Consider the following 17,883-nt stretch of genomic DNA (forward strand, 5'->3'; position numbering starts at 1 on the left):
TTAGAACCAGAGGCCCCAAGCTCCCATGTGCTCTGGGAGGAGGAGACCTGAGTGAAGACACAGTCAGTAAGGTCCTGCTGTCCCTACTCTGGCCCAGCTGGAGCCTCTCCTGCTGGGAGCTGGCCTCCCTCTGCCCCTTTGGGAGAAGTCCACCTGGCGCAGGCCTGCCCTGGACCCGCCTCCGGCCACAGCATCCTCGACTCGGGGGAGCAGCTGGGGGTGGGTGGCCCCACAGCCTCACACTTCAGTGCTAATGACTCCGTGCCTGTCACTGCCCTACCTGTGTGTCCACGGCCCAGACCACAGGGCGGGGCCACCTAAGGCACACCTCTGCCCCGGGCCTGGCACGTGGTAGTGGTACCAGGATCTGTGCAGAGTGACCGAAGCCTGCTGGCTGCAGAGGCTGGGAAGGCCCCCTCTCCGGCCAGCCCTGCGTGTGCACGCGAGGTACCCAGGGGTGAGTCCTGGAGAGACCGTCTTACCCGGTTCTGGCGCCGTCCAGGCCTCGCACTTGAAGAGCTCGCTGGGGTCCGACGGCTGCCCGATCCCCACGAGGTTGGTGGCAGCAATTCTGAATTCGTAGAGTGAGCCTTCTGCCAAGCCCTCCACCTATTCAGAGGATGTTTAAATTATAGATGAACCCACAGACGTAGAAAACAAGCTCATGGTCACCAAAGGGGAAAGCAGGGGAGGGATAAATTAGGAGGTTGGGATTCACAGGTACACCCTCCTGTATATAAAATCGATAAACAACAAGGACCTACTGTACAGCACAGGGAACCACACTCAGTATTTTGTAATAACCTATAAGGGAAAAGAATCTGAAGAATACATATATACACATATGTGTGTGTCTAACTGAATCACTGTTGTACACCTGAAACTAACACAACATTGTAAATCAGTCATACTTCAATTTATTTAATTAATTAATTAATAGGTGAAACAAAAGCTGCGTTACGACCCACGATCCATCGGGGGAAAGCGGGTATTCCTGGTTGATTTATAGATGGAACGGGAGGGTGAGGGACCTTGTCAGTAAGTCGAGTACGTGTCTGTGGAAGGTTATTGATCCACCTGCATGTTACAGTCACCACCTTCACCCCGACACAGTTTGCCTCATTCACTCCATAAACCCTCCCCCCGGGGATGATGTGATGACCCAGGCAGGAAGACAGGCTCAGAGACAAAAGCCACAAGGAGCCAGTGGAAGAACGGTGGGCGGGACCTGACCTCGGGCCCAGGCTCTCCACCCTCCACCCTCCACCCCCAGCGGCACCGCACCTGGGGTGTCAAGGGCCCGGGACGGGAAGCATCCTCGCCGGGGGCGGTGGGGAGTGACCTGTCTCCTCCCCGCACACTGGCTGGAGGCCCCTGAGGGTCCATTCTGCCTGGTCGGTGCCACAAAAGATGGAGGGAAGGCCCTGGACCAGACCATCAGCCCTGCCTGGCAGCCCGGCCACTGGATCAAACACAGCATCTGGATGACATTGTCTCTGAACACAACAGCTCCCAAAGCAAGCACGAGTCACGTGGAGCCGCTTTATCCCCCGGAAGGCAGGTCTGGCCTCATGGAATGCCGGCATTCAGAAAGTACGCGGGCATTTCCTCCGGAGTTTGGGACCTGACAGCCAATAGTAAGGTGTCCGGGGACAAGCGTGCACAAAACACCAGGATCTTCGCACCGAGCTTGAATTTTGGCAATACGCGTCATACACAATAAAACGCATGAGAAGTACGTATTGCATAAATATAGGTATTAGCACAGAATCTTGTACAAGACAGGGATTAGACCTCTTCTCCGCCGCCCGCAAAAAACCCCTCGCTTTACCGCGTGACTCCTGTGAATGAACAGGTGGGCGTGCTGCCCGGTAGCCGCATGAGCTACCATCACTGACCCGCGTGTTCCGTTAAGTAAACACCTTCTCCCTCATCTCTCTCACGAGAAGCCCCGTGTGGTGGCTCACGGGGAGGAGTGGGGGCTCAGGGAGGCGAGAGCTGTTGCCCGCGGGCTGTCGAGGGCTCGCCTGGAGACTTGGTTCTGCTCTTTCTTACTCCAAGTCCGTGTGGCTCGCGCTCCCTGCACCCGGATGGAACGTGTAGTTGGGCAAGAGGCTCACTGGGAAGCCTGAGCACACGCCTTCCTTGGGAAACGGGGACAGACAAGCAGAGGAGCCTCGATCGTCACCGTCTCCTGCGCATCCTGCCCCGAGGCTGAGAGCTCCAGCCTCCAGGCTGGAGGCCGGATGCCGCTCACATCAACACCTGCACCTGCAAACGACCCACCTGCCGGCTCGCCTCCTCTGCTTCCCTTCTCAAGAGAAGATGCTCCGTGACCCTAAGTTCTCATGGTGAATTGTTTCATTCATTTTTGTTTCTGTGTCAAATTGCCTAATGTCACTGAACTCTGAGACACAGAACGGGGACCCTGCCCCACAGGAGAAATTGCCTGCAAAAGGGAACGAGTCCATGAGCACCCACCGTCAGGATCCTCTCTTGGAGAGGCGAGGCGTTGACCTCATGCCAGTTTTTGTGGTGAGCCTCTCTCTTGTCTATGTAGTAACCGAGGATGGGTGAGCCACCGCTGAACTTAGGCACCTTCCAGCCCAGGGTCATGGAGTGGCCGTCACAGTTCAGAAGGGTGATCCCGTAAGGATGGGACGGGACGGCTGCAGGAAACACATCGGGAAAGTCACCCGGATCTTAGTGCAATAACCATTAACCTACCGCGGCCGGCTCCAGCATCTCAGAGGGACGGGCAGCAACGGGAGATGGCTCTGGGTGCCTGTCCCCTCTGTCCTGTCCAGGTCTCCCTGCTCACCATCTTCGCTTGTCTTTGCCTCTTCTTTTAAAGAGAGTAAGTTTTTAAAAAGCTTCTTTCATATATATTTATTGCAATTTCTAAATACATCTTCCAATACATACATCCATACATACATCCTCCAATATTTCAATAATACAAAGGCCAAGAAGGACACTTGAGACAAAAGACTCTCCTCCTCCTCTAAGGAAAACCTTGAGAGAGCTGCTTTCTCATCACGCCCATGAAGAAAGACAACCTCACCTTCCACAGCCAGCGATGACCGATAGCCTTAGGCCAGTGAGTCTTAACTTCCCCCATAGTTATAGAAACTTCAGATTAATTCAAATGAGTATGAATTCAAGTTTCCCTTTTGAACACCCTGCTCGGAAATGGACCATCTTTTCCTAACAGGTTGAAGAGGATGTGTCTCTGCTTCCCCCGCTCCCCAACTCCGAACAACCTACGTCCAATCATCCTCTGTTACCCGAGATACAGGTACCCGGGAATGAGCTGGTCTTATTGCATAATTAAAACATAAATGATTGGCTTTCATTTAGTAGGAATGACTTGAAGAGGCTAGTGGTAATGTTTGAAAGTCCCTCCTGGTAAAAACTGATAGATTATAATGAGCTTAAAATAAGAGTTAATCTTTTACTATACTACCCACCTAAGTATCATCAGATTTGACATTCCTTAGAAATTCCAGTAACGTTATTCTATCTATTGTTAGACGAGAAATCATAATTTCTGAAGATACTTTTAGATTTAGTTGAAGACAAAAATAAAAAGCAAAACATTTCTCTCAGAAGTGAACAGATAATACTATGATTCAAAATGTGTCTAAGAGGCGATCGTGGTTCTAAATCTTCTTGAATACTTTTAAGTCATGGGGTCCATTTTATATGAAACAACCAGACCAACATTACACAACACAGAGCTGCACAGATCAAGCTTCCTAGGGCCCATCACTGCAAGTTCGGCCCCGAAGTGTTCTGTGTGGTCAGAATGATAATTGTGAAAGATCACTATTTATGAACAAAGCCACAGAGTTACATAAACATTTGAAATCCTCTGGAATGACGTTAAGTTCCTTGAGCTAAGAATAGCTGAAAAGGCCATCGACGTTCTGTTTTGAACACACCGATTTTGAAAAGAGACGGTCACACCCTACAGCATACATTGTAATGGGGACACGTGCGCTTGGAAACCAGTGTGACCTCTGATAATATTTTCTATTTTCAATTTGCATTTTACTAGCATATTATCCTTTCTCCCTCTCACACTGGCATTTCCAAGCCAATTGATGAGAGGTTCCCACAGAACTGCATGTTCTCTGTTCAACAATTTACATCCACTTTTCCCCTCCGGTAATATTCTAAACGGCATCATAAAGGTTTGTTCATGCAGAAATGAAAACGTAGTGGAGAACCGAAAGCTGGCACAGAGTCGCCCATGAATTACTTACTGAGGGCGGCCTGGACTTTTATGACGTCAGACTCCTGAGAATTCTCACTCGTCCCAACAGCATTAACGGCTTTAACTCGGAAGATGTACTGCTCGCCGGTGGTTAGGCCGTGCACCACAAACCTGACAAAAACACGAATCGGGGGCGTGAATACAAGGCTCAATCCTTTTTCTTCCTACAACAGACACAGAGAGCATCTTGAACGCGCCACGAACATCCGTCACTGGGACTGAAAAGAAGTTTACTTCTTCGAGTGCCTCATGGATGCATATTAATTCCAATCAACACGCCACGTCCAAACATAAGCCAGCAACAGCCAACGACTCTGGGGCTGAAGGGAGCTGGACTCGGGGGGCGGCAGGGGCACCAGCTGCTGCCCGCGGGCCCCGGGGGGCGCGGGAAGCAAAGCCCTGGAAATCCTGAGTGACCTCACTCAGTGCCAAGGCTCCCCCTTCATTTCCAAGCCCTCTGGTTTTCTCTGCATCGAAGCTCTATTCTAAAGTAGGGTTCCTCTCCTTTCCTAAAAGAACTCACGTCTGTAAAACTTAAGGAGAAGGAGTGACACCACACTGGCTAAGATTTGGCTTGGAGACCGGCTTGGACACCTAACAGATTTTATGTCCTCAGTCAAGTTACCTAACCCCGGAAAGACTTTGTTTTCCCATCTGTGAAAGAGGATCATAGTACCTACTTCTCAGCACAGCCACCTCGCACACGGTAAGTACTCAGTAAACGTGAGCAATAGTTATTTATCTCCGAGTCTGCAAACATGTATCAGGCATTCACGAAATTCCTGCACTAGAATATTTGAGGTGTTTTGTTCTGGGAGCTCTTCCTGCACTTGCTGGCGTGGACTGTGCATAACATCTAACTTTAGCATCAGTTGTGTCTCTTCTTTTCCAGCCACAGCTTTTTCCAATTTATTGGTTTTTAAAGAGTGAAGAGGGAAGGGTGTCAGAGACATAATGGATAACCCGTCCGCAGTGGAGGATCTGACAGCTATTTTCCTAAGCGCGTCCTGCGGGAACCCTAACACACCCAGGCCTTCCCTGCAGGCCGTGAGACGGGAGCAAGTCCGTGTCGGCAGGAAAGATGCTCGGCCCCACTGCAGGCAGAGCCGCCGTCGCCCCTGCACAGGAGCCTCTCTCCACCCCCTCCCCGGCTTTGTGCAATTGGTGGCCAGAGGGAGGGCCTGTCAGCTTTGTGAACAAAGCAATTTTAAAAGTTCAAAACATCAATACAGAGAAATAAAACACCCTTCCCGTCCCTGTCGCTACTTTAACTCTCCTGTTCAGGGTAAGTCTTAAACGCTGAGTACGTCAGAGGAGATGCTCTGGGGCTTTTCTTCATCGACAGACAAAGCACTTCAGCCACGGGGTAGAACTAGCTCCCCAGCTTCCAGCTCTGCAGCCCCCATGTGTGGGTGAGGAACCCGGCCCGTGGTGTGGACGTCACAGGTGTTCCTGCCGTGGCACCTGCACCCGAAGGCCCAGTGGGTCCCGGGGGGTGTGAGTCTCACGTTTTCTCGGGGGCAAGGATGTCAGGTGGAAGGGGACCCAGGCAGGCAGCACCTGTTGTAGCCGACGGGCTTGTGGTTACAGGGCTCCCAGACAGTGGACCCGGCCACGCAGCAGTCCACGTAGTAGCCAAGCAGGTCCTCCTCATGCTTCGGCTGGTCCCATTGCACCACCACTGACGTCCTTGTGTTCCGGGAGGTGACGACGCGGCCGGGGGCTGAGGGGACCACTGTGCAGGGGGGACAGGGACACAGGCTCAACGACACGGGAGTCTGGGGGCACGCCAGAGACCCACAGGCCCTCCCGTCCGCAGAGCTTCGGGCTTTAGATGAGATTTGGACAAGGAAGACGCAAGGGGGTACCCAGGAGGTTCCGGGCAGTCCCTGTGCTCTCTGTCCCCAAGTCCCTCCCTTCCGAAGAAAGAGATTCCCATCACGGAATCTCCTGCCCCTGCCGCCCCTACAGACCCATCCACAAAGCTCGCCCAGTGACGCACGCGCTTTACTACCCGGAAAGGAACTATGTGGGGATATAAAAATAGCCATTTAAAAAAAAATAGGACACAATTCTATCAGATTCAAGGGACTCTGCAAGGGACTCAGAATCAAACCATGGATTTCTCCCCTCGCACAATTCAGAATTTCTCTAATCTGTATCTGACATCTTCTGAGAGGGAACTTCAAGCCATATGGGCAAGAAACGCGATGCATTTAGGGTTGGGTTTTTTGGGTTTTTTTTAAGTGGCCATTGCCTAAAAATATTGCTAATCCACTGATTGGTTTCATAAAAAGAAGATGGAACTTTGGAGAAATGTGACCAAAACAAGGCAGAGAGATCTTCATCTCTTGTAAAACGGAATTTTAAGGCAATTTGAATTTTAAATCACGTGCGACACTAACGTCTTTATCAGCGCAGGTGCTGGTTGTCCGACACGGGTGACGTTGTTCGGGGCCCATCCTACAGTTTGGTCACTCGCGCTAACTCACCGATGGTGTCCTGGGCCTGAATGGGGGCGGTGATTTCCGACGGGTCGCTCAGGCCATGCTTATTTGCTGACAACACTCGGAACACGTATGGCTTCCCCTCGGCAAGATCGAAGACAGCGTATCGGGGGGACCTCACGGCCGTCTGTGCGTTCACCCGCTGCCAGCTTCCGCTCCCGACCACGGACTGCAAAGACAGGGGCCTCGATGGAGCCATGCTCCCCAGACCCGTGTGGGATGCTCCGCTCTGGCCCTCAATTACACCGCGGGGGACCCACAGCCCACGGCACCTCCGGGGCCATCAATACCTCTGTTCTGAATTTTAGGAAAAGGAAGCCAATTTGGAGAAGGAGGTGAGAAACTACCCAAAGTTGGAAAGGTTACCAGAGAACATTTTTACGTGAAAGCCAATAACTTATGGAAATCTTCAGGGAATCAATACATAGGTCGTAGTTTTAGTAAAGACAGGATGAACTCTAAACAATTAGAGATAATTGAGGAGCAGACGTGTAAAATTCCATCATAACTGCTCGCATTCCAGTTTAAACCTTTTGCTCTTTCTCAGCTATTATAGTAATAACAAAGGGACAGCCACCCAAATGACCAGCAGTAGGGTGGGTACATTATGATACAAAATGACACATATACACTAAATGTAGCCGTTTAAATTACTGTATAAAGATCTTTACTCAGAGGAGAGGAATTGTATCATTTTGTTAAATGTAATACAGGATGCCAGTTGTACGTATGATATATCAAGATATAAAAACTGATGGAGAAAAAGACTAAATATGTCCCACATGTTAATAATGACTATTTTGCGTGATCAAATTATCGGTGATTTTCATTTTGTTCTATATAACATACACGTGTTTTCCAAATTTTCTACGCTACGTGTTTAAGTTTTATCATTGGCAATTACTTTTAAAACTGGGATTACATGTCTAATTTAGTTTTTTCCTATAGAGATAAGCTCCCTTTGTGAAAGGAATCCTGAGGTAGTAAAAGTTGGGTGTACACTGACCCCACTAAGGCTGCCAGAAAGGACTGGGAAAGCATTTCGAACAACCCAGGCTTCTAGAAATTAGATCCCTGTTTAGAGAAGTCTTCTCTCATTTCAGCAAAAGTGAAGTGGCTTTCTTGGACTGACACAGGCGTCCACAGTCAGAGGCCCCCTTGGGCCCGAGTATGTTCGCCATCTGGAGAGCAGGGGGAGGGGCAGCAGGGGAGCCCTGGGCACACTCAGCTGGGCCGATGGGAGAAAAGGACCCTGGGGCTGAAGGAGGCAAGACAGGGAGGGAGTGGGGAAAACACTGTTTGGGTCTTACAGCCAAGCTTCTAGAAAAGCTAGTGCCCATCTTCCAAGCAGGGCTGGAGGAAGTTCTTGGGGTTCTGCACCCCAAGAACCACAGGGCACCACTCCCTTCACCGCAGCCAAACTCTCAGCACATGAGCCCAATGTGGACAGGACAGGCCATGCGCCTTGGGCTGTGGCCACACGTGGGCTTTCCAAGCAGAGCTCACTCGGGGGAAGACGCGTGCTTCAAACTGTGCTCAGATGCCAAGCTATCAACCAGAGCGCCGCCGTTCCTAGCATCTTGTGCCTGGCCCCGACATAAAGTGGAAATACAGGACTAGACAGAGGACGCTGACTCATCCCTGTGGTTCCTTTTAGGCCTGATAGGAACCAAGGCCCCCAAAGACCACCTTGGATGGCTTGGGGCAGGACCGTCCTCCGTGAGCAACAGAGAGAGGTGGGTGCCTCGCCCGGCCAGCTCACTGGGGAGTAGCCCAGTCTAGCTCCCTCCCGGGCTCCGTGCTGCCCCTCCCTCCCGGAGTCCCTGGACACCATGGCTCCCCTCAGGCTGTCCTGGAAGCTTCCTCTCCCTGATCACACACCCTGTATTGCTGCTCACCACCCGTGGCAGCGGGTAGGGAATGCAAGGGTGCCCTCGGTGAGGCAGGCCTCTTTTTTTTTTTTTTTTTGCGGTACGTGGGTCTCTCACTGCTGTGGCCTCTCCCGTTGTGGAGCACAGGCTCCAGACGCGCAGGCCCAGCGGCCATGGCTCACGGGCCCAGCCGCTCCGCGGCATGTGGGATCTTCCCAGACCGGGGCACGAACTCGCGTCCCCTGCATCGGCAGGCGGACTCTCAACCACTGCGCCACCAGGGAAGCCCGAGGCAGGCCTCTTTTTAAAAGTGGGTTTGCTAGAGGGGGGTTAAATAGGGGAAGGGGAGTCAGAGGTACAGACCCCCAGTCCTGTAGTAAATAAGTCGAGGGATATGATGTACAGCAGAAGAAAGATGGTCAATAATACCGTAATTACCTTGTATGGGGACAGATGGTGACTAAACTTGTGGTGACCACCTCATAATGTATGCAAATGTCAAATCACTACATACTACACCCGAGACCAACATAATACTGTACATCAACCACGTTTCAATAAAAAATAATTTAAAATTTTAAAAGATTTTTAAATGCGTTTGCTGAAACTTGGTCTTTCCGGCACTGGGTAGGTGAGTAGGAAAATGTCTCTGAAGAGGGCCTGAGAAAGCGCCTTTCCTCCTGGGAGGGCTGACCACTAGATTTTCATGATGCAAAACAACAAGCTAGCACCCAGCAGCAAGAAGTTAACACTTGACTCTGCCCACAGGTAAGCCTTGCAGATAAGCAGAGAAAGCTGAGGGTCATTATACCGTCAGGAGCCTGAAAACCGTTCATTTCCATTCTGCCTTCCTTCACCTTGTTGTATTACACATTACTACTGTAGGAGACATACATGCTCACATTAAGAGTTACAGACTTTATGTGTATATTACACGTATTGGATTGCCTAGTACATTGTAATATAAGTTTAGTATCACAAAACCACAGTTACAAGATTCGTATGGTTATACAGGTTTTTCAACAATGGTCCACAGCCCAATCACAGTCCAGCGATCTGAATGACTGTGTCACAACCTGCATTTTTAGTGCAACTGGATCTCAAAGCAGGAGAGAGAACACATGGCACGGAGTAAGGATACTGTGTTTGAAATTTAGTTGGTGATGTACATTCAGTGTGTGTGTGTGTGTGTCTGCAACACACAAACTATTTCTTCCTACGCGTCCAGATCTAAGAAGTCTGCAAACCAATGATTCTGTGTAACCCTTCGCCATCTGAAGTGTGAATTCCTCAACACGATCGCCACCAAGTGGCCACTCGGCTTATGAGCAAACTGAGAGCAGGGACTGCTGTCCCCCTGCCCACATCCGGAATCCTCAGAACTTGGGAGCCTAGAATGTTCCAGCAGGAAGAAAGCTGGCGGCCGCCTCAGTGCGAGGCCCTCGTGTACAGCGGGGAGCCGGGAGCCTGACGGGCCCCCGCGGAGGGCGGCACAGCCTGAGCGGGACCTGCTCCTCGGATGCCACGCCCCTCACAGAACCCCTCAGGCATTCACAGCTCAGCCAGTGTCTGCAGCTTCACGTTAAATAACTGATCTGAGAGCTGCCCATCCTTAAAACACACGACACAGCACCATGGGAAAGCCTACAGAGATCCGCTGCTTCAGGAAACCCACCCGGGGTGTACCTTCTCAATGAAATACATCAGCGGCTCCTTGCCACGGGGGACAGGTGGGTCCCAGCTGAGGACGACATATGTCCTGCTGATTTCTGAGGCGTGGACGTTGGTGGGAGGTCCTGGAACCTGAACATCACCTGGAGGAGGAATCAACACCGTGAGCGCTGACAGGAGCCGGGTCCGCCCGCTTGCCGCAGCCCATCTTGGGAGCACGACCCTCGGCTACTTTCCAGGCATCAAAGGCCTCACGCATCAGTGTCGGCTTTTGCTTCATTTCTATTCTGGGAAAGCAAGCAAGCTGCAAGGACTGTTTTTCCAAAGCCAAAGTATAATGAACTGGTAAAGATCGTCCAATTACTTCTGTTTCCAATATAAGCCAATTCGTAAGAAAGGAATCTAACCCAAAATTCATCCAGAATTTCAGCTGGAAGTGGGAGAGGAATTTACCCAGAAGAAACAGGGCATTTAACCAGAAATGCAGCTCTGACTGTATGGGGGATTTGTGCAGAGAAGGTACCAGCAATGGTGTTCTGCAGCAGGGAAGCCTTCCACGATGGGGGCCGTACTTTCTCTAAGGGCCCTCTCTGGTTGTTTTCCTCTCATTATGCCCTTAAAGCATGGAAACAATATAGCGACTTCCAAAGCACATGGCTTCCCTTCCTGGGTAGATCTGTTCCACATCCACAAGCATTGCATCTATGTCTATATACTTAAAATTCCAGCGTGATACCAATTAGCAAGTAACTATAATAGAACAGACAGTCGCATCAAAGAAGCCCACTGAGTCTCTTCTGACACACGTCTCTTTTTAATAAAATACTAGGTGGGGCTTCCCTGGTGGCGCAGTGGTTGAGAGTCCGCCTGCCAATGCAGGGGACACGGTTTCGTGCCCCGGTCCGGGAAGATCCCACATGCCGCGGAGCGGCTGGGCCCGTAAGCCATGGTCGCTGATCCTGCGCGTCCGGAGCCTGTGCTCCACAGCGGGAGAGGCCACAACAGTGAGAGGCCCGCGTACCGCAAAAAAAAAAAAAAAAAATGCTAGGTGTCAGGCGTGTTATGTTTGGATGTGAGAACTTTTCATGAGGGGTGGAGGTTTTCCAGACGCACAGTCCCAGTCATTGCGATACAAAATATTATGAGCTTCCAATTAGATTAGCACAAGATTAAGATGGTTCAAAACGTCCCCAGGACACCTGGGAGCCCTGCTGAAGATCCAATGGTTCCCTCTGGACTGCACTGCCGGGGAGGAATTTAACAGCCGCGTGGAAACGGCCCAAACAAGCCTGGGTTTCATTTCATTAGAGTCCTGTTACCGCGCTCATCACATTTGACAGGCAACAGGGGCGCAGAGGCACAGCCGTGGGCTTACCCGGGAGCATCTGGCAAATGGGTTGGGTTTCAAACAAGGAGCGAGAGAATGTCCAGACAGGTGCCAAGTGTGCCGGGCAGAGCAGGGCCCCGGCACACCCTACACGCCTTCTCTGCATCCACCTGCCGTGTCCACACCTAAAGAGACCCAGGGAGAGGCCCTAAAGAGAGAAGACACAGATCACCCACCCTTGGGTGGAGCAGACAAGCTTCCAAACTGAGTGGCGGTGCACCTCAGAGGTACCAGATGACACAGGAGCAAACCAAGGGGGCAGAGGGGAAATGACGCACATGATAAAGCAGCGTAAGCGTGGGAACACACCAGTGCAGCGTCGCCTTTCCTGCACGTTCAGATCTGAATGCCTCGCTGTGTTTAGACCTGGCACCTAACTTCGAGACCCAGAGGAAAATGGAATAAGGAGCACTTTATCTGAGGCCAAGACAAGAAGGAAGAATCCGGCTTTTGTCAGCAGGGACTCCCCGATCCGGGAGGAGGCTTGGGTTATGCGGACTCTCCGCCCCACCCGGGGCCATGCACTAATGAGCCTTGGAGATCTGCAGATGACCCCAGCCCCGGACAGAACAAGAGGACATGCAAACTGGCCCCGGGAGCCAAGGGGAGGACCAAGGAAGTAAACTGATGTCTGTTACCGACACTCCTACCGCTGAGAGGGTCCTCAGAGAGAGAAACAGCAAATGGAGGCAAAACAAAAAGAGTGGCCACGGCCATGTGCCTTCCGGGGTGTGCTGACCACAGCACTGCTGGGGGCGGGTCCTGCGCTTGCCTCTGCCTCCGGGTCACGAGCCTCCGGGTCTGGAGGCTCCGCGTCTGGAGCCTCCGGGTCTGGAGCCCTGTTCTAACGAGCCACGTCAACACCGGATGAAGGTGGACATATGAGATGGAAACACAGCTCAGAAACGAGCTCAGGAAAACACAGTGCTTTCCCAAGATCACACAGCTAGTGGGCGGCTCTGCAGGGGTCCAAGCCTAGGCCTTCGAATCCCAAACCCAGCTTTTCGTTCTATTGACCACAGCCTCCAGAACCTGCCCCAGAGACTCGCCTCTAAGTCAGTGAAACGTAAAGTTTGTTCGGAATTGTTAGAACGCCCAAGAGGACAGAATTCAAGAGAATGAACAACTGTAAATGAGTTTGCGGCATTCAGAGCAAAGGATGAATTCAATGCGTTAGCTACAAATGAGCTTATCCAAAACAGTGCGGTAAATGCTTGGATATATAATAGTAGAACAAAAACCATCTCATTATATCTGCGAGAGCCTATTCGGGCCTTTCCAAGAATGAGGTGCCTATTTTTCCATCGAGCAACTCAAGAGAGATAGGAAGATTTGGATGATATTAAAAGGAGAGCATGGATATTAATTTAAATGTTTGTAGGAAGACACCAACCAAGAGTAAAATGATTAGAAAAGATCAAAAGAGGGACCTTCAAGATGGCGGAAGAGTAAGACCCGGAGATCACCTTCCTCCCCACAGATACATCAGAAATACATCTACACGTGGAACAACTCCTACAGAACACCTACTGAACGTTGGCAGAAGACCTCAGACCTCCCAAAAGGCAAGAAACTCCCCACGTACCTGGGTAGGGCAAAAAAAAAAGAATAAACAGAGACAAAAGAATAGGGACGGGACCTGCACCAGTGGGAGGGACCTGTGAAGGAGGAAAGGTTTCCACACACTAGGAGCCCCCTGGCGGGCAGAGACTGCGGGTGGCGGAGCGGGGGAGCTTTGGAGCCGCGGAGGAGTGCACAGCAACAGGGGTGCGGAGGGCAAAGCGGGGAGATTCCCGCATAGAGGATCGGTGCCGACCGGCACTCACCAGCCCGAGAGGCTTGTCTGCTCACCCGCCGGGGCGGGTGGGGCTGGGAGCTGAGGCTTGGGCTTCGGTCGGAGCGCAGGGAGAGGACTGGGGATGGCGGCGTGAACACATTCTGAAGGGGGCTAGTGCGCCATGGCTAGCTGGGAGGGAGTCCGGGGGAAAGTCTGGACCTGCCTAAGAGGCAAGAGACTTTTTCTTCCCTCTTTGTTTCCTGGTGCGCGAGGAGAGGGGATTCAGAGCACCGCTTAAAGGAGCTCCAGAGACGGGCGCGAGCCGCGGCTATCAGCGCGGATCCCAGAGACGGGCATGAGACGCTAAGGCTGCTGCTGCCGCCACCAAGAAGCGTGTGTGCGAGCACAGGTCACTGTCCACACCCCGCTTCCGGGAGCTTGTGCAGCCCGCCACTGCCAGGGTCCCGCGATCCAGGGACAACTTCCCCGGGAGAATGCACGGCGCGCCTCAGGCTGGTGCAACGTCACGCCGGCCTCTGCCGCCGCAGGCTCGCCCCGCACTCCGTGTCCCTCCCTCCCCGCGGCCTGAGTGACCCAGAGCCCCCGAATCAGCTGCTCCTTTAACCCCGTCCTGTCTGAGCGAAGCACAGACGCCCTCAGGCGACCTACACGCAGAGGCGGGGCCAAATCCAAAGCTGAGCCCTGGGAGCTGTGAGAACAAAGAAGAGAAAGGGAAATCTCTCCCAGCAGCCTCAGGAGCAGCGGATTAAAGCTCCACCATCAACCTGATGTACCTGCATCTGCGGAATACCTGAATAGACAACGAATCATCCCAAACTGAGAAGGTGGACTTTGGGAGCAACTGTAGACTTGGGGTTTGCTTTTTGCACCTAATTTGTTTCTGGTTTTATGCTTATCTTAGTTTACTATTTAGAGCTTATTATCATTGGTAGATTTGTTTATTGATTTGGTTGCTCTCTTCCTTTTTTTTGATTTATATATACATTTTTTTCCTTTTTTTCTCTTTTTGTGAGTGTGTATGTGTATGCTTCTTTGTGTGATTTTGTCTGTATAGCTTTGCTTTTACCATTTGTCCTAGGGTTATATCTGTCCGTTTGTGTGTGTGTGTGTGTCTGTGTGTGTGTGTCTGTGTGTCTGTGTGTGTCTATGTGTGTCTTTTTTTAGTATAGTTTTTCAAGTTCGTTATCATTGGTGGATTTGTTTTTTGGTTTAGTTGCTGTCTTCTTTCTTTTTTTAATTATTTTTTTAATTTTAATAATTTTTTAAAATTTTAATAACTTTATTTCGTTTTGTTTCTTTTCTTCCCTCCCTCCCTCCCTCCTTTCCTTCCTTCCTTCCTTTCTTCTTTCTTCCTTTCTTTCTCTCTTTCTCTCTTTCCTACAGGGTCTTGGTGCTCTGGCCTGGTGTCAGGCCTGAACCTCTGAGGTGGGAGAGCTGAGTTTAGGTCATTGGACCAGCAGAGACCTCCTGGCCCCAAGTAATAGCAATCGGCGACAGCTCTCCCAGACATCTCTGTCTCAACACTAAGACCCAGCTCCACCCAATGGCCAGCAAACTCCAGTGCTGGATGCCCCATGCCAAACAACTAGTAAGACAGGAACGCAACCCCACTCATTAGTGGAGAGGCTGCCTAAAATCATACTAACTTCAAAGACACCCCAAAACACACCACTGGACGGGGCCCTGTCCACCAGAAAGACAAGATCCAGCCTCATCCACCAGAACACAGGCACCAGTCCCCTCCACCAGGAAGCCTACACAAGCCACTGAACCAACCTCACCCACTGGGGACAGACACCAAAAACGACAGGAACTACGAACCTGCAGCCTGCAAAAAGGAGACCCCAAACACAGTAAGTTAAACAAAATGAGAAGACAGAGAAACACACAGCAGATGAAGGAGCAAGGTACAAACCCACCAGACCAAACAAATGAAGAGGAAATAGGCAAACTACCTGAAAAAGAATTCAGAATAATGATAGTAAAGATGATACAAAATCTTGGAAATAGAATGGAGAAAATACAAGAAATGTTTAACAAGGACCTAGAAGAACTAAAGAGCAAACAAACGATGATGAACAACACAATAAATGAAATTAAAAATTCTCTAGAAGGAATCAATAGCAGAATAACTGACGCAGAAGAATGGATAAGTGGCCTGGAAGATAAAATAGTGGAAATAACTACCACAGAGCAGAATAAAGAAAAAGGAATGAAAAGAAATGAGGACAGTCTCAGAGACCTCTGGGACAACATTAAACACACCAATATTCGAATTATAGAGGTCCCAGAAGAAGAGAAAAAGAAAGGGTCTGAGAAAATATTTGAAGAGATTATAGTTGAAAACTTCCCTAACATGGGAAAGGAAATAGTCAGTCAAGTCCAGGAAGCGCAGAGAGTCCCATACAGGATAAATCCAAGGAGAAACACGCCAAGACACATATTAATCAAGCTATCAAAAATTAAATACAAAGAAAAAATATTAAAAGCAGGAAGGGAAGAGCAACAAATAACATACAAGGGGGGCTTCCCTGGTGGTGCAGTGGTTGAGAATCTGCCTGCCAATGCAGGGGACATGGAATCAAAATCAAAATCAAAAACATTGATTTCTCTTGCATTCCTATACACTAATGATGAAAAATCTGAAAGAGAAATTAAGGAAACGCTCCCATTTACCATTGCAACAAAAAGGATAAAATACCTAGGAATAAACCTACCTAAGGAGACAAAAGACCTGTATGCAGAAAACTAGATGACACTGATGAAAGAAATTAAAGATGATACAAACAGATGGAGAGATATACCATGTTCTTGGATTGGAAGAATCAACATTGTGAAAATGACTATACTACCCAAAGCAATCTACAGACTCAGTGCAATCCTTATCAAACTACCCCTGGCATTTTTCACAGAACTAGAAAAAAAATTTCACAATTTGTATGGAAACACAAAAGAGACCGAATAGCCAAAGCAATCTTGAGAACGAAAAATGGAGCTGGAGGAATCAGGCTCCCTGACTTCAGACTATACTACAAAGCTACAGTAATCAAGACAGTATGGTACTGGCACAAAAACAGAAATATACATCAGTGGAACAGGATAGAAAGCCCAGAGATAAACCCACGCACATACGGTCTCCTTATCTTTGATAAAGGAGGCAAGAAATACACAATGGAGAAAAGACAGCCTCTTCAATAAGTGGTGCTGGGAAAACTGGACAGCCTCATGTAAAAGAATGAAATTAGAACACTTCCTAACACCATACACAAAAATAAACTCAAAATGGATTAAAGACCTAAATGTAAGTCCAGACACTATAAAACTTTTAGCGGAAAACATAGGCAGAACACTCTATGACATAAATCACAGCAAGATCCTTTTTGACCCACCTCCTAGAGAAGTGGATATAAAAACAAAAATAAACAAATGGGAGCTAATGAAACTTAAAAGCTTTTGCACCACAAAGGAAACCATAAACAAGACAAAAAGACAACCCTCAGAATGGGAGAAAATATTTGCAAACGAAGCAACTGACAAAGGATTAATTTCCAAAATATACAAGCAGCTCATGCAGCTCAATATCAGAAGAACAAACAACTCAATCCAAAAATGGGCAGAAGACCTAAATAGACATTTCTCCAAAGAAGATATACAGATTGCCAACAAACACACGAAAGGATGCTCAACATCACTAATCGTTAGAGAAATGCAAATCAAAACTTCAGTGAGGTATCACCTCACACTGGTCAGAATGGCCATCATCAAAAAATCTACAAACAGGGCTTCCCTGGTGGCGCAGTGGTTGGGAGTCCGCCTGCCAATGCAGGGGATGCGGGTTCGTGCCCTGGTCCGGGAGGATCCCACGTGCCGTGGAGTGGCTGGGCCCGTGAGCCATGGCCGCTGGGCCTGCGCGTCTGGAGCCTGTGCTCCACAACAGGAGAGGCCACAGCAGTGAGAGGCCCACATACAGAAAAAAAAAAAAAAAAAATCTACAAACAATAAATGCTGGAGAGGGTGTGGAGAAAAGGCAATCCTCTTGCACTGTTGGTGGGAATGTAAATTGATACAGACACTATGGAGAACAGTATGGAGGTTCCTTAAAAAACTAAAAACAGAACCACCATATGACCCTGTAATCCCATTACTGGGCATCTACCCTGAGAAAACCATAATTCAAAAAGAGTCATGTACCACAATGTTCACTGCAGGACTGTTTACAATAGCCAGGACATGGATGCAACCTAAGTGTCCATCGACAGATGAATGGATAAAGAAGATGTGGCACATATATACAATGGAATATTACTCAGCCATAAAAAGAAAAAAATTGAGTTATTTGTAGTGAGGTGGATGGACCTAAAGTCTGTCAT

At 49.6% G+C, this 17,883-nt stretch overlaps 1 protein-coding gene across 4 annotated transcripts in view; it reads right to left on the reverse strand.

The window, feature by feature from the left end:
• MYOM2 (myomesin 2) overlaps nt 1-17,883 on the reverse strand; it is a 94,252-nt gene that overhangs the window by 33,353 nt on the left and 43,016 nt on the right. For all 4 annotated transcript variants that reach the window (XM_060291635.1, XM_060291634.1, XM_030830234.2 and 1 more), the window contains 6 exons: nt 10,344-10,471; nt 6,772-6,955; nt 5,840-6,014; nt 4,269-4,390; nt 2,482-2,669; nt 483-609 (listed from right to left, as the gene is read on the reverse strand). In XM_060291635.1, coding sequence (XP_060147618.1) covers nt 483-609; nt 2,482-2,669; nt 4,269-4,390; nt 5,840-6,014; nt 6,772-6,955; nt 10,344-10,471 — 924 coding nt within the window. The remainder of the gene's footprint in view (nt 1-482; nt 610-2,481; nt 2,670-4,268; nt 4,391-5,839; nt 6,015-6,771; nt 6,956-10,343; nt 10,472-17,883) is intronic.

The sequence above is a fragment of the Globicephala melas genome, chromosome 21 (genome assembly GCF_963455315.2).
Source record: "Globicephala melas chromosome 21, mGloMel1.2, whole genome shotgun sequence".
Lineage (NCBI taxonomy): Eukaryota > Metazoa > Chordata > Mammalia > Artiodactyla > Delphinidae > Globicephala > Globicephala melas.